This window comes from Cibotium barometz, chromosome 29, assembly GCF_041138505.1.
Source record: "Cibotium barometz isolate CiBa-2024 chromosome 29, ASM4113850v1, whole genome shotgun sequence".
Taxonomy (NCBI): Eukaryota; Viridiplantae; Streptophyta; class Polypodiopsida; order Cyatheales; family Cibotiaceae; genus Cibotium; species Cibotium barometz.
In genome coordinates this window covers 8066296-8081162 of record NC_141074.1, presented here as the reverse complement: position 1 = coordinate 8081162, position 14867 = coordinate 8066296, and the positions used below count along the sequence as shown (strand labels likewise).

The following is a 14867-nucleotide window of genomic DNA, read 5'->3' as shown; positions in this document are numbered from 1 at the left end:
GCGCATATTTACGATGATACGATGATTCCTTCCAAAACCAAGACCGTAACCGAGCAGGGGAACAAGCACAAAAGGAAGTTTTCCACGCCGATGACTAGCACGACAGAAGGAAAGTCTTCCGACCAACCTTCAAAGAATTCTAACTCGACTCCAACGAAAAAAAACCGTCTCCTCAAGGCTTTGAAGATTAAGAAGGAGGGACGTTGCTTCATCTTCGAAGAGAAAGGACACATGCATAACGAGTGACCAAAGAAGAAGGGTGCTAAGACAAACGCAAGACCCAAGACGAAGACAGCCAACCAGTTGTCTTCAACAGGTACTTCAGTGAATGTGCTTTCTCGTCCTAGTTCATGTTCCAATTGTTTGTTTAACTCTAAGGTTTTTTGCTTGCACAATCTTCTTTGAGTTTATGGAGAAGTGAATGGCCATAGAATCCACATTCTTCTAGACCCTAGAAGCTCACACAACTTTGCCAATTACAAACTTGTGCAGAAATTCAGTCAGACATGATGCCTAGCGATCGTACCTACGAGGTACGCCAACCTACAGGTCAGCAAGTGTGGGATCGAAAGGTAAAGAGGCTACAAATCCAGATTCCTACAAAGATATTCTGGAGTACTATGTTACGTACCTAGACCATATAGACTTGCTATCAGGGATTGAGTGGTTTAAGACCCTTAAGATCCAGATAGATTGGTCTAGTCATTCGTTTTCTTTTGAACATAGGAACACCTACTTTTGCATTCAAGATCATTGTATACATTCCTCTCAGGGACCTCTTGTAAATACAGTTGATTTTGGAAATATAATGAATTCTTCTTTGTATACTACTTTCCATTTTATCTTGATTCCACTTTCTTCATTTCTCATACCTGCCATGGATGTTAATGAATTAAGTGTGTTTGAAAGCAAAGTTACTTGACTCATTTCAAGATATATTTCCTAAGGAGCTGCCATCGGGTTTACCACCCGAAAGGACAGTGGATCATCGCATTGATCTAGTCCCTGGTGCTCAACCTGTTAGCATTCCACCTTACAAGATGAGCCAAGCTGAGAAAGATGAGTTGGCCAAACAACTCGCAGATTATTTGAGGATGGGCCAAATCCGTCCAAGTAAATCACCTTGGGGTGCGCTTGTGTTACTTAGGAGAAAGAAGGATAACACCTGGCGAATGTGTGTAGATTACAAGAGACTGAACAAAGTGACAATCAAGAACCGCTATCCTCTCCCTAGATCAGATGGCCTGATTGAACTTAGTGGGGGCGCAATATTTCACATAGATAGGTTTACGTACTGGCTACCACCAGATACGTATTCATGAAAGACACGACGAAAGAACCGCCTTTCCGACTAGGTATGGCCATTACGAGTTTCCCATATTACCTTTTGGATTGACCAATGCTCCAGCCACTTTCCAGCAAATGATGAACGATCTTTTTCGTTTTGGCTTGGCCGATACCGCAGACGGTGAGAGACAACTTCGTTCTTTTCTCGGTTTTGTTGTTTTTCTTCGAAAATATATACAGGAGTACTCTCAGCTCACACTTCCAATGACCGTCTTGTTGAAAGGTCATGGGCGTAAGTCGAATCAACCTAATGATTTGGATACGGCCTTTAGACTTTTGAAAGATTAAGTCAAGGAAGCACCTACCTTAGCACTGTCCGATCCTAGTCGGCCTTACGTCCTTGAGACTGACGTGAGTGACTATGCAATCGAGGCTGCTCTATTCCAAGATGGTAGACCTACTGCTTTCGAGAGTCGAAAGCTAGACGACACTCAATCTCATTGGCCAACCCTTGAGAAGGAGCTTTACGCTGTCATTTACGCTCTCAAGGTTTAGAGGCATTATTTATATGGCTCCAAGTTTGTGATATTAACTGATCATCAGTCAATCAAGTATATATGTGATGCACATGATTTGAGAGAACGAAAAGCTAGATGGACAGAGTTAATGCAAGATTTTGATTTTGAACCACGCTATCGAATGAATAGTGTAGCAGATGCACTTAGTCGGATCAGAGAGTTGAATACTTTGTCGTTCACCGAGATTTCCACTGACTTATTTCAGTCATTGAGAGGGCTTTACAGGACTCATAGTTATTTTGGTCCATATTGGCAGAGGATCTAGGACGGGAGCTCATTGATTGACCAAGCCTCAGTGACTGAGCAGCCTACGATTCAAGCTACAGGAGGGATGATCCGGAATGGTTTACTATTCCATAATGACAAAATTTGTGTACCGCAAGTCCCAGACATTAGGTCTAAGATTCTTAAGGAGTGTCAACACCCCTTCTGCTGGACACTCCGGGATACACAAGACTTAAACTTTAGTAAGACACACTTTCTATTGGCTAAAGATAAAAGGGTATGGAGAAGATTATGTCCTCAAGTATCAAACTTGTCAAGCAAATAAAGCTGAACACTTTAGACAAGCTGGGATGTTGTATCCTTTGCAAATCCCAAGTAATAAGTGAAAAAGTATTTCCATGGATTTTATTACTAGATTGCCAAGAACACATCAAGGCCACGATTCTATTTGGGTTGTGGTAGACCACTTAACAAAGATGACTAGATTTTTACCTAGACGGAAGCCTGTTACAGCAACGCAATTAGCAAGGTAATTTATTGAGCAATTGTTTAGACTATACGATGGACATAGTCGGTGATAGGGATTCTAAGTTTACACGTGACTTTTGGAGACTTGTTTTTGAGAAGTTGGAAACAACTTTAAATCTAAGTTGCTTATATCATCCTCAATCTAATGGCTGGACTTAAAGGGTGAATCAAACTTTGGAGGACATACTTTGTGCATATGTCTCCAAAAGATAGGATTCATGGGAGGATTATCTTCCTATGTTAGAATTTGCATACAACAGTACTAAGCATACGAGTACCGATTTTAGTCCTTTTATGCTTATGTATGGATTTCAACCTAGATCATTTGTTACCATGGGATTTGTCAAGAATGATACCGCGGAAGCAAGGACAACAACATAGGAGAGAGACAAGATAGACGAGAGAGAGAGAGAGAGAGAGAGAGAGAGAGAGAGAGAGATGATGAACAGATCACTTTATCAGCAATCAATGAGTGAAATACAATGGTGGGCAAAGGGTTTAATATATACCCAGTCAAGGAACCTGCCCGACTCACAAAAGAGTGAAAAAGGCTTTAATAAAAAAAGGACTTGGGCTCTGTTCCCACACATGAGATACATAAATTCTAACACCCCCTCTATAGCTCATAGTGGGCATAGACGATCAAGACAAGTCGATGAAGATGCAACCATGGACACCCCAGCAGGACCACTACTGGGTACACCTTGAAAAATGCACCACTCCACTTGTCTCCACAAGAAAATGCCATCTTGAGCTTCAGCTGCCACATAGAACAATGAACTATAGACACCTCTACGACCATGATTCCCCATTCGTTGAACTGTGAACACATCACGTCCAAAAAATCTCCGAACATTGAACTGGGAACACATCCCGTCCAAAATCCTCTAACAATGAACTCGGAACACATCCCGTTCATGGTCTACTATCGATGAACTGCGAACAAATCACGTCCATAATGTTGTCAAGTCGTTCCGTGCCAAATGCATGTGCCTTGAACTCCAACACACAGATCCAATGCACATGTCGGGAGCTTCGGGTAGCCCCCCTCTCCTGCTCACCTGCCCCTCTCTGGCTGAAGCATGTGACGGGACTCCGTATAATTATGTTGCAATTAACACCTCCCGATCCCCCTCTGCTCCGCTAGCATGACGGGAACCGGAAGTGACATCACACCAGTATGACAGGAAACCTGATCCATATGGTCTGTCAAATGTCCACTACACAAAACTCATCCGTACCTCTGGAGACGACCAATTGAAACCCTGGTAAGTTGTCCTCTGTGAACTGCAACCTAGAAGTGTATCATAATCTTGATCCTCAAGAACGATCCTTGGGACCAAAAATCTATGACAACAATGATGAAGCCTCGTCCACTGGATCAACCAATCATACCAACTGATTACCCTTTTCCAAAAACTCCCAATCTTGCCGAAAGCCATCATCTCGAAGTCCCCAAAGGTCTTTGAAAAAATGTTCGAACGAACTTGAATTTCGAAGCGCGCAGGAACACATTCCAATAAACCCATAGAAAACAAAGCTTTTAAAAACTTCAGTTTCAAGAAATTAACGCTGCCAATGACTGAGATCCTCGCCATGCCTAGATACGATCACTTAGGGGGAAAGAGGGCAAGATTGGAGCTGAGAAGATTGGGCATGGGAACGGGAGCTTAACAAGGTTTTAACTAAGGATTTAAACCTGCCCTGTTCCCACACATGAGATACATAAATTCTAACAAGATTTTCACGACTTCAGCATGATGCAACGCGTACTTTTTGGCAAGCCATGCAAGAAATATTACAAGTTGCAAAGGAATCTATTAGAAGCGCTCAAGACAAAGACAAATTTTATTCTAATAGACATCGTTCACCGAGAGAGTTCTCTGAAGGAACGATGGTGTATTTGCAAGTTCCGAAAGATTTTGAGACTTTACGAACGGGCCGTTCTCCAAAATTATCCCCTAGATATTGTGGACCATTTCGGGATAACCGTCGGATTGGTTCAGTTGCATATGAATTGGAGTTGCCTTCTCATGTGTATTTCATGTCAGTAGACTTAAGTACTGGGTGGAACAAACCAGCTAGTTACTCCTCAAGAAATCATAGATGTCGAGGACATGACATTTGTGCCACACGAACCGGAAAAGATTCTTGGATTTCATGAAAGACGATTGCTGCACGTGCTACTCACAAAATACAAGATCAAATGGAAGAATCGTGTTGAGGAGGACGCTATATGGGAGACATTGTCTACCCTTCGGAGAGGGTACCGTAAGTTTTTACTCAGCTCAAGAGTGAGCTCTTAGAGGAAGGGAAGTATGTCATGTGCACAGAGAGTATCTACCATGTGCAGCACGCACACAAGACCTAGCTTCAAGGCTTGGGGTAGCTTGGAGCTAGGTAGGCCGATTGACGAGCTGGGCTAGGGATGGACTGACGGGCGGACGCCCATGTGTGGACGCCCGGTGACTGGCCAAGAGCCTATAAAAGGGTGGCCAAGGTCAGTCAATTGGTCAGAGTCTCACGAGTCCATGCGAAAACTCTGCAGTCAAGAGCCTGGATCTAGTGCGGACGTGCACCTGCTTCATGCACCCGAGGCCGGCAACAATCTTGAGGTCCGCGAGGGTAGCTCCGTGGCGGTATGGGACGTCATGAGGTAGAGATTGGTCAATGCGTCTTGCTAGTTAGCTCAGCTCGTGGCTCGGTGGGGACAGTCAGGTCTTGTGGGTTTTGCCCAGGGCTGTCATGGTTGGGTGGTGAGTCAGGCTTGCACCCCCTTCACAGTTTATGGCTTTGTTTTGCAAGTTTCCAGTCTTATTTCAGGATTGCTCTACGAGGAGACCCTTGGGGATTTGACACGGAATGTTGGATAAATTGATGTTACATACATATGGTTTTAAACTTGTAAAGTTAATCCCTTGCAGTAGAAGTAAAAGGATTAATGCATCCTAGCGTTTATCCTAGTGGTTGGAATCCCTAAATTAGAGCAATCAGAGCTAGAATAAGGTGGAGTCAATCTAGGAAAAGTAGAGTGAATTTAGGTGCAGTTTCTAGCATGAATCAAGGCACTGTAACTCGTGGAATTCAGCCTATATAAAGAGGCTAGATGGTGAATAAAAAAAGCGAGCACTTTGATCATTAATCAAGGTTGAAACTATGCCATTTTTATTAGCCATTTTTGCTTAACTGTATATCATTAATCATGTCTACATCATGTCCTTAATACATTTTGATCCTCCATGATTTACATCAGCAGAGACCTAATAAGCGAGTTGCAGAGACTACACAGCAACCGTTTAAAAACACACTGAGAAGGAAAATCATAGACAACTAAGAAGAGAACAACGGTATGAAGACTCAAATAAAGTAAATCTTCCATCAGATCTTGGCATCCATTTACCCATCAATCTCGACCTGAATGCTACAGGGCTATTAAATAGAGTCAACACCCATCATGTACAAAAGAAGGATCCCTCCTTGAACCTAGGAGCTTTTACTGCAGTGAGACCTCCACCCCACCTTTTATGCATGATTTAGCCATCACTCCTTTGTGCATGGGTTCCTCCCCACAATTCTTGAGTTGCCATGCCCCTAGTCTAAAACTTACCCTTGTGCACCACGTTATTACTATCTCTAGACCTTAAACTTATCAGCCTTAGTGCACATTATTACTAGCTCTAGACCTTATTAACCTTAGTGCACATGGGGTTGTTCCAATGCTATACTTCCACCCTTCATGTTCCTATGTCGACAGACTCCAATTTATCAGCTGTCAAGCCCAGCTAGCTCATGATAGCAGGTTGCACATTCCTTAAACCTAATCATAGCCATTTAGACTGTGTTTACCTAGTGCACATTTATTGCCTTCATTGTCTGGAAGCCTACCGACACTCTCACTCTCGTACCTTGGAATAATGAGCACGGTAAATTACAAAGCTTCTTTGCCCTACTTGTTTCACCCCAAAAAAAAAAAGTGAAACAATACCTTCCAAACATGTCATATAATTTGCACCAACTTCACCTTTTTTGGACCAAATGTACCGTTCATCAATAAGGACAACTCATGAAAGGACCACTACCTAAGACCTTGTATTTGTTCAGCAACCCCTTGTGTACTTGCTACCTCTTTCATGCCTGTAACTTTCCTCCTGAGACAATAGCACGATGATGAACAAAAACTCTTTACCTTTCTCTTCCCCTCCCCCTGAAAAAAGTGTGTCAAGTCCAACTCTCCTTTTGTTTAGCCTTCTTTCTATCATGAATATTAAGATTAAAAGGCTGTCAGATTTCTAGCTTAGAGCTTCCCTTGAGTTCCTACCAGGAGACCCCATTTGGAGAATTATCACATCATTAGAGACATGCATGGGGTTTTGGAACTATGGCAGAGGTCGGAAGGTTACACTTTTCTTTTGGTTGAAAGAACAAGGAGGATTGCATGTTACTCAGTGCAGATCAGTCACAGGTGCACCCCTTAATGCCGAGATGCAATACACTGCCAGAGACCCTTCAGTATAGAACTTGGGTGATGCATAGAGAATGCAGTGGATTGCATTTCTTATGTCAAACTTCAGGAGATGACCTTACTATATGGCCTCAGATTCTGAGGCATTTCTCATTGATTCAGGACCCTAGATGTTACAAATTACAATGAGAGCATCCCTTCATATGGTAATCTCTATGTCACCCATGGGATAGTACATACCACTATTCTGCCACACATTCCCTAGTTTCCATCTAGGAAATGTGCAGTGGACTCAGCGTGTGAGATTATTGGGCGCCATTACCAATACTCACACATTTTACGTGCAATCACTATCAAACACCTGGCTAGATATCAAATACACTCTTTCTGCTATCAAGAGCATGATTCAGAGTCCCTTCAGGTCAATAGAGGCAAGATGATCTGCTTTCATGAACCTTTGGGATGACAATCCTTTTGCTTCACTTCCTCCTACAAGGATTATTATATAGCATTATCTGCTGACTTCACCATCAATGATTTATCCTATCGCTTTGGATGAAATATATTCTTGTATATTCCATTATACTGAATAAAAGACTCCTTTATGCCATGGTCTCTCCTTTGATCTTTGTTCTAAATTTGGCCCTTCTCTGATGAGGAGAATGTGCTATACCTACACCGATCTTGTTCACACATTGAAGTAGATCTCATGCTGGACATATCCCTACAAGGGAGTATGCCGGTTCTTGTTTTCCCTAAGGTCACTCCCTTCATGCAGAATTCCTTGTAACTTCAGAACTGCAATAGCCCAACTCCCTCATTTAGGAAGTGTGCTCACTTAAGTAGAAGTATGCTGGTTCTTGTTGTCCCTGAGGTGTGCTCACTGAAGTAGAAGTATGCTGGTTCTTGTTGTAACTCGCGGCGGGTGCCCGGGGGACTAGGGCCTTTGACACACTTGTTGATACCATCAATGCATATTAAAGCATTTAAACATGGCCACAGCCTTAACACATATCCATCATCACTTTGCATAAAACATAAAGCTGAACAAAAAATCCACAAATGCTGAAAATGGAGCTTGCACGTGTGACACCGCATAGAGGCCGGAATGGGCCGACCCCCCCCCTTGGAGTATTTTATTACCCAAGGAGAATAATATCATGTACAAGCTTTGAGGGCCTTACTCTCCCCACAGGAGATGCCGGATTATCCATATACAAATGCCATAACACAGCCCCACACGAGGCAACCAAGCCGGAACATAGGCTGTAGAAATGCCGAGCCAACAATATAATCCATATAACTCCGTGTGGGTACTGATTCTTCCCCAAAAACCACGGGTCTTCATGCAATAGAAAGGGTACAGCAAGTACAACTCTCCATTCAGCCGGTACAACAGGTACAATGGCTGGTACAACAGGTACAGTGGCTGGTACAGCCGGTACGATGGCTTCAGTATTTCTTCGCGATGGAAACCTCCCAAAACAGTCCCATACAACCGGTATTCTTCATGGGCAGCCTTCAAGTGAGAGAGAAAGAGAGTAGCCATCATTAGAGAAGCCTTCAACGGTGGTAGAGGCTAGTGTGCAGCAAGAGAGCCTCTATTAATGAAGAGAAAGGGCTCCAATTTATAGATTTGGGCCTCCCATGAGCTAAAATGGCAAGAGAAGGCTACGATGACAAGTGGAGAGCCACACAATAGCTGAAGTGACAAGTGTGAGGCCACTTGTCTCACTTTGATCCTTTTTCTAACAAGTGTCAGGCCACTTGTCTCACTTTGGTCCACTTTCTTGCCACATGTCCCAATCTAAGAGATGGGTCCTTCCATAATCTTTACCTCTAAAAATATCCCAACTGGTAGACATTCTGTCATAGGCACTTTGCCAACTCTTGGTATCTGCTCAATTCCACATGTAACGACGCGAACAAAATTTCCATCGGAGCGGGCCAAAAGTAGCAACTCTCCTAAATTTTAGGAGTCTGGTCCTTTGTATTCTAGGATAATCCCCCATTCCCAAAGCTTGTACTTTCCAAATATTTAAACATCCTGGAGTCCACCAGACCCCTTTCAGACTGGGAAATGTCCAGGCTGGTGACACTTGTTGTCCCTGAGGTGTGGTCACTGAAATAGACGTATGCCGGTTCTTGTTGCCCCTGAGATTGCTTCAAATAAACCTTCCACTAGGCTCTTCATATAGAACTCCTTGTGATTTCAAAACTGCAATAGCTCAACTCCCACATTTAGGACGTGTTGCTCACTGCCACCATCATTCAAGCCCATTCTGATTTCAGAAATAGCTTGCTTAAGCACTGTGCCCTTCCAATACAACTCCTCGCATTTTTCAAGCTGTACTAAAACTTCCTCAAATGTGACCCTTGTTCAAGCTGAGCTTTGAAGTCCACCTGATGTACTGGTGAATGCATGCACTTCCCTACATTCCATTGAAGGCCAAAGGTACCTGACCAGTAAGTGAAGTGAAACTTCGGCCAAGACGGATCTTCCCACAGTTGCAGGGTCTTCTAGCCATCACGTGGTGCTGCTGGACGAGCAGGATGTCCAGTTGTCAACCAAAAAGATTTCATTGTAGCTCTACTCATCAAGAACATAGTGTCGTCCATTTTATAGAGCCCTACCTATGCCCTGGCCCCTAAATGTTAGCAGTAATAAGATGCAGGAATTGCAAGTTAAGGATACAGGCTATGCTTCCCCACTGAGGCACAGGTAATTTTTCCATCTGTACCAAGGTAAAGCAGAGGCAATCCTCCTACAGAGGGAACGCCCTGCATAGGCCACTTTCAGCTTGGCCTCCTCTGTTGAACTGACCTCATTTACCACATGCATATACAGGTGTTACTTTGTGTGTAAGCCTATTGGCTAGATGTAAGTGTTTCACACAGAACCAATAACAGCAGAAGACCAAAAACACAAACAAAAGCATACTAGTAGCCAGTCTCTATATTAATCTGTGAGCAACATTGTTTTCAATTATAACTGTAAACCCTAATAAAAGCTGACCAATGCAGAAAACGCTGAAGTTAATAAAAACGCTGATGCTCTCTCCAAATGCTGGTTGACTGCTATTTCCAACCTTGAACATACGCTTATGAGCTCCTGTAGACTGCTTAGCCATGACAAAGGAGAAAGGAAGATTGATAACAAAAAAGAAGGGGTGGGAGGGTGGTGTAGGTAGCAGTTATGGGCCATCAAGCCCCAGCTGGTCAGGCCTGCCCACCACCTGTTCGCCCAGCCACGGCCCAAAATAGAGCCTGACCTGAGATTCCTGTGGCAACCCCTCCCTGACTGAAGCTGTCTGGGCTCTGCTAATCCTGACACTACTATGCACGTGCGTCACACTGAGGGCCGGCCGCCAACTGACTGACCCGCCCACCACCTGTCCACACTCATACAGTGTCCAGGTGCAGCCCAAAACACAACCTCACCTGAGATTCCGGGGGTAGCCCATCCCTGATGGAGGCTGCCCAGGCTCTGACAATACTATGCAGGTAGGTCTGATGGAAGCGGAAGAACATGAGGTGTTACTCATAACACTGAGGGCCGTGGCAGGGGGTTTGACCTGCTAAAGTCACCAGTGTCCTAAATGCCATGAGACCTCCATCCTCTAATTAAATATGAAACCAGACCCAGCCTCAGGGAGTAACGACCTTGGGAAGGTCAAGAACTCTCTTACGAGGCAGAAAGGATATCGGCCCACAGTTTGGAGCACAAGAGTGCCCTGCTGTCTTGTCGATATAGACAAAATTGTCACTGTCCTAAATGCCCTGAGACCTCAATCCTCTAAATAAATACAAAACCACCCATGTGGCACACACCTGCAGGAACAGAACAGGCTGGGCAACCATGTGGGAAGGCCCACATGTAGAAATGCTGGGAAAATAGGCGGGACAGCAGTGCACAGGGCCTGGGCAGGCAGGACTGAGGCTGGACAGACGTGTACGGGAAGCAGTTGTTGGGAAGCCCTATGGGCAGGTCATAGAGCAGTCAGCATGGGCATTTACTTCAGCATCTCATATTCCAGGAGCTCTGCCATCTAAAGCACTAATCTACAATCAGCTGGAAAACGATCTGCAACTAGCGTTTTTTTGCCAAGAGACAGAGGTCTACGGTAGAACATGGGATAAGATATATATGAATCAACTTTTTGGTCAATTTTTGGGAACAGCTTACAGTAGTTGTTCAGACAATCAATGTAAATTCCATCATTGCATGAAACAGAAACCGAAATGGGAACAGCTGATGCCTATGCAACCGAAATGTTCTGAAACCAGGAAATGGAAACGGCTAGGAGACTGCAATTCCTTTACATTATATAGTATACATGAAAGGTGAAATTAAGTAGAAATGAGGGGAAAAAAGTAGAGGACAAGCGTGGGGAAATCAGAATTTGGAGGAAATGGCAAGGAATTTTGGGAAAATTCAAAACTTGGAAGCCAAAATTTACAAGAGGAAACCTTGAGACACGCATGCAGACACCATAGCTGGTTGGGGAAACCTTGTCACACACACACACCATAGCTGGTTGGGGAAATTGCACCATGTTAGATAGAAATAACTAATATAAACCAGCTGGCTAACTTGGACAAAGACCTGAAAAGAAATCTGCATGTGCACTAGTACAGCAGAACAATATACCATTGAATAGTTCAGGCTTTTTCCCAAACTTAAGAAAATCCTAAGTGCGACCTCGACTCCATGAGAGTCTACTCACAAAGTTTCGAAGCATCAGCTGAAAGAAGAACTTTTTATCTTGCCTGCAGGTGCTCTGAGATGACCACATGAAGCTCTCGCAGAGCAGTGTCGATTGTTTTGCTCAACCGTTTCAATCCCTGAATTGAACGATTGTCATATGTTAACCAATGCAAAGCAATGGTTTCATGAAAGACAAAAATAGCACTTTACATACCCCTTCTCCCAAAGAGCCTGCAAGGAATTGATGTACCCCCGTGCTAGCCAAACCACATGAAAGTAAGCTTAGTAACTCTTCCCGTGGGTTCCCATGAGAACCTGTCCCAAGAAAACAACCATAATATAGCTCCAGAGTCATTCAAAAATATCTGTAGCAGTTCCTAATCTTCATGACAATCTTTGTAAGGCATAATGATCATCTGAACAAAGGACCTCTGGCCCACAGATTTGTGAACAGATGACAGAACCTTGAAGGCTTCCTAAGAATGTGAGCTTTACCATGTTCACAAAGGAGTTGTGAGAGACCCTGGATCTTCTCAGAAAATGAGTCAATGGCATCAGACCACTGTTTTTGCATGACATTGATAGACGCCTGAAGAACATCCAAAAGCTCTTCAATGCTAGAGACTTGCAGGGCAACTTGATGAAGCTCCTTGCTCCTAGAGTGCATGAGAAAGAATAATGGTCAAGCTCCATCCACTGACCACTAACAGTCCAAGATCAGACATTATAAAGAGCTCTCATGCAAGTCCAGAAAATCCTACAAATTCTCACAACACATACAAAGTGAGTGCACAAAAGCGACATGCTAACCTGCGTCCAACAAGTGCACTATTTATCTGCATGCAAAATAATCCTGAAGCCTTCTCTTTGTTTACTCTCTCTTCTTGCAAACAGCTTGGAACAAGCTGCCCGCTACATAACACAGACATTTGCCGCAGGTCTTCTGAAAGAGAAACCTGCTCACAGTTTGTAATGATAAGATTTCCACAAACATAAGAGTCACGATATTGAGAGAGAAACAAGCTAAGACCTATGATCACCTTCAAAACAAAAGCATCAAGAAGTCTATAGATGCATTCAGTGGTGTTTTTTCCCTCAATTTTGAATGGTTTGATGTTTAGTTCACCAAGTTCCTGCAAAAAAAATGAATTTAAATCATGAGAAAATAATAGGTTAAAAACAGCATTCAGTAGTTTCTGAAGCCAAGATATTTACCACTCTCCCGATAAGAAAGACACCAAAAACATTTAAACAGATGATGCCATTTCTGTCACCACTGCAAAGTATGTTGATCCGCTGGTGAGAAGATTTCATAGTTGTTTTGGAATCTACTCCAGAGTGCTGATCATCCACTGAGCCAACAGCACCGGAGATGTCAAAAGCAGGTGCTGTTCCCGGCATCACAGGCAGTTTTGGAGGTGGTGGAAAGAACCGAGGAGTGCGATCCTCATAAAAAAACAAATCGTCAACACCACCCTACATCAAAACAAAACAATACTAACTCAATAGGTGCAACAAGGTTCATAAATTTAAAATTTTAGAGTTTTTTAAGCTTATATGTTGACAAAGTGCTCTGACTGAATCATAACAGAAATCAGGCAGTGCGTTACTAGCAAAGGGCTTGATAACAATGAAAGATATGTCATTAAACCAAACACAAACTTAACGTTCCAGAGAAACAAAAAGAGACTAGAGTGTAGACTCTACACTCTAAAATATAGGGTAGAGTGTAGACTGCGCGCAGGTCAGGGCTGGATGTGGAGCCGTTTCAGAACGCAACGTGGGCCCATTGACATGGGGCTGGTCGCTGGTTGTTATTGGGTTGACGTGGCTTTTACTAAGGCTTAGTAGCCTTAGTACGGCTACTAAGTGTTAGAATTGATGGTGCCAGGATGGAGCACATGCAAAAGAGAGATGGAGGTTCAACCCATGATAAGTTGGTGCACAAAGATATAGAGAAAGTAAGAGGGAGAGAGAGAGAGATAGAGATGTGATAGCAAACAAGAGAAAAGATTGCACAGCTCAAATGATGCTCAATGTTATTAAAACCACCCAAGTACATGCTTTTATATGCATCAAACCTTATCTTTTGACCAAAACCTGATAAACTAAGGCTATTAGGTATTTTCTACCAGGATATGAGCCGAGCCCTACCCGAGTTTTAAAAAAAAACATGAAACAGCCAGCACCATCGCCCACACTCACCCTCATTTGGCTGTTTCAAGCCCAGAAAGGTGCCATTTCTTCCGTTTCCTGCTTCTATGACTAGGGTACGAGAAAAACATAAATTAATATTAGAGACCCTACCATTATAGCCAGACTGTAATAATCCTCTCAATGTTCGAACTGAGGAAAATATAGAATGTACTTGCAAGCATTAGTAGCATGTCATGGTCAAGTGTAGAAATAGGTGCCGTATTGAGCTCTTTCCAGGACTAAGCTCAAGGTTGCAATACAAGTAACCGGAGAATTTAAACCCAGCATACCAGTACGCAAGATAGCTGCATGTCCCTTCACTGTGCAGCGTGCCCGAGCATAGACGGAAAGAGACAATGGAAGCTATAAAGAAAGGGGCCGTGTGTGCTGCTTCATTGACAAGGTGTGGGGTAAGACCTTAACAGAGGCCCCCCTACAGTTCCACCAAACCCATCTATGACTCCAGTAGAACTTTGGCTCACTTTGGGTCCACTGGCCACAAAGCTGTCTTCATCAGAATATTTGGCTCTAGGAACTATCATGTTTGGAAGCCTACGTATAACTTAAACTTGTCATATACTTAAGTTTGAACTAAAATAATGCTCCAACTACCACTAAACCAACAAACTACTTTCATCAAACATCTTACTTGCTAAAATTATCTCGAGAAATCGTGTGGTTTTTATTAGAATTTTTCTTAGACACGAAGAGAAGGAAAAATAAATAAATGAAGAAATCCTGTACCCGAGCACAATGCCTTTCCTCAACCCAGGTTAGGCACTCTACCGAGCACTGATGGGTTAATGTCTGCCGAAAAACATTACCATTCTGCAAAAAACCCAATAACATCAATACTTAAGAGCAGGAAGAGCTAAGGGAATGT

General features: G+C 43.3%; 1 protein-coding gene across 1 annotated transcript in view; it reads right to left on the bottom strand.

The window, feature by feature from the left end:
- APC4 (Transducin/WD40 repeat-like superfamily protein) overlaps positions 1 to 14867 on the bottom strand; it is a 76020-nt gene that overhangs the window by 21722 nt on the left and 39431 nt on the right. The window contains exons 4-10 of the mRNA XM_086822824.1: positions 14729 to 14812; positions 13004 to 13264; positions 12829 to 12921; positions 12599 to 12744; positions 12284 to 12444; positions 12003 to 12103; positions 11851 to 11925 (exon numbers count right to left, since the gene is read on the bottom strand). Of these exons, the coding sequence (XP_086678950.1) occupies positions 11851 to 11925; positions 12003 to 12103; positions 12284 to 12444; positions 12599 to 12744; positions 12829 to 12921; positions 13004 to 13264; positions 14729 to 14812 (921 nt within the window). The remainder of the gene's footprint in view (positions 1 to 11850; positions 11926 to 12002; positions 12104 to 12283; positions 12445 to 12598; positions 12745 to 12828; positions 12922 to 13003; positions 13265 to 14728; positions 14813 to 14867) is intronic.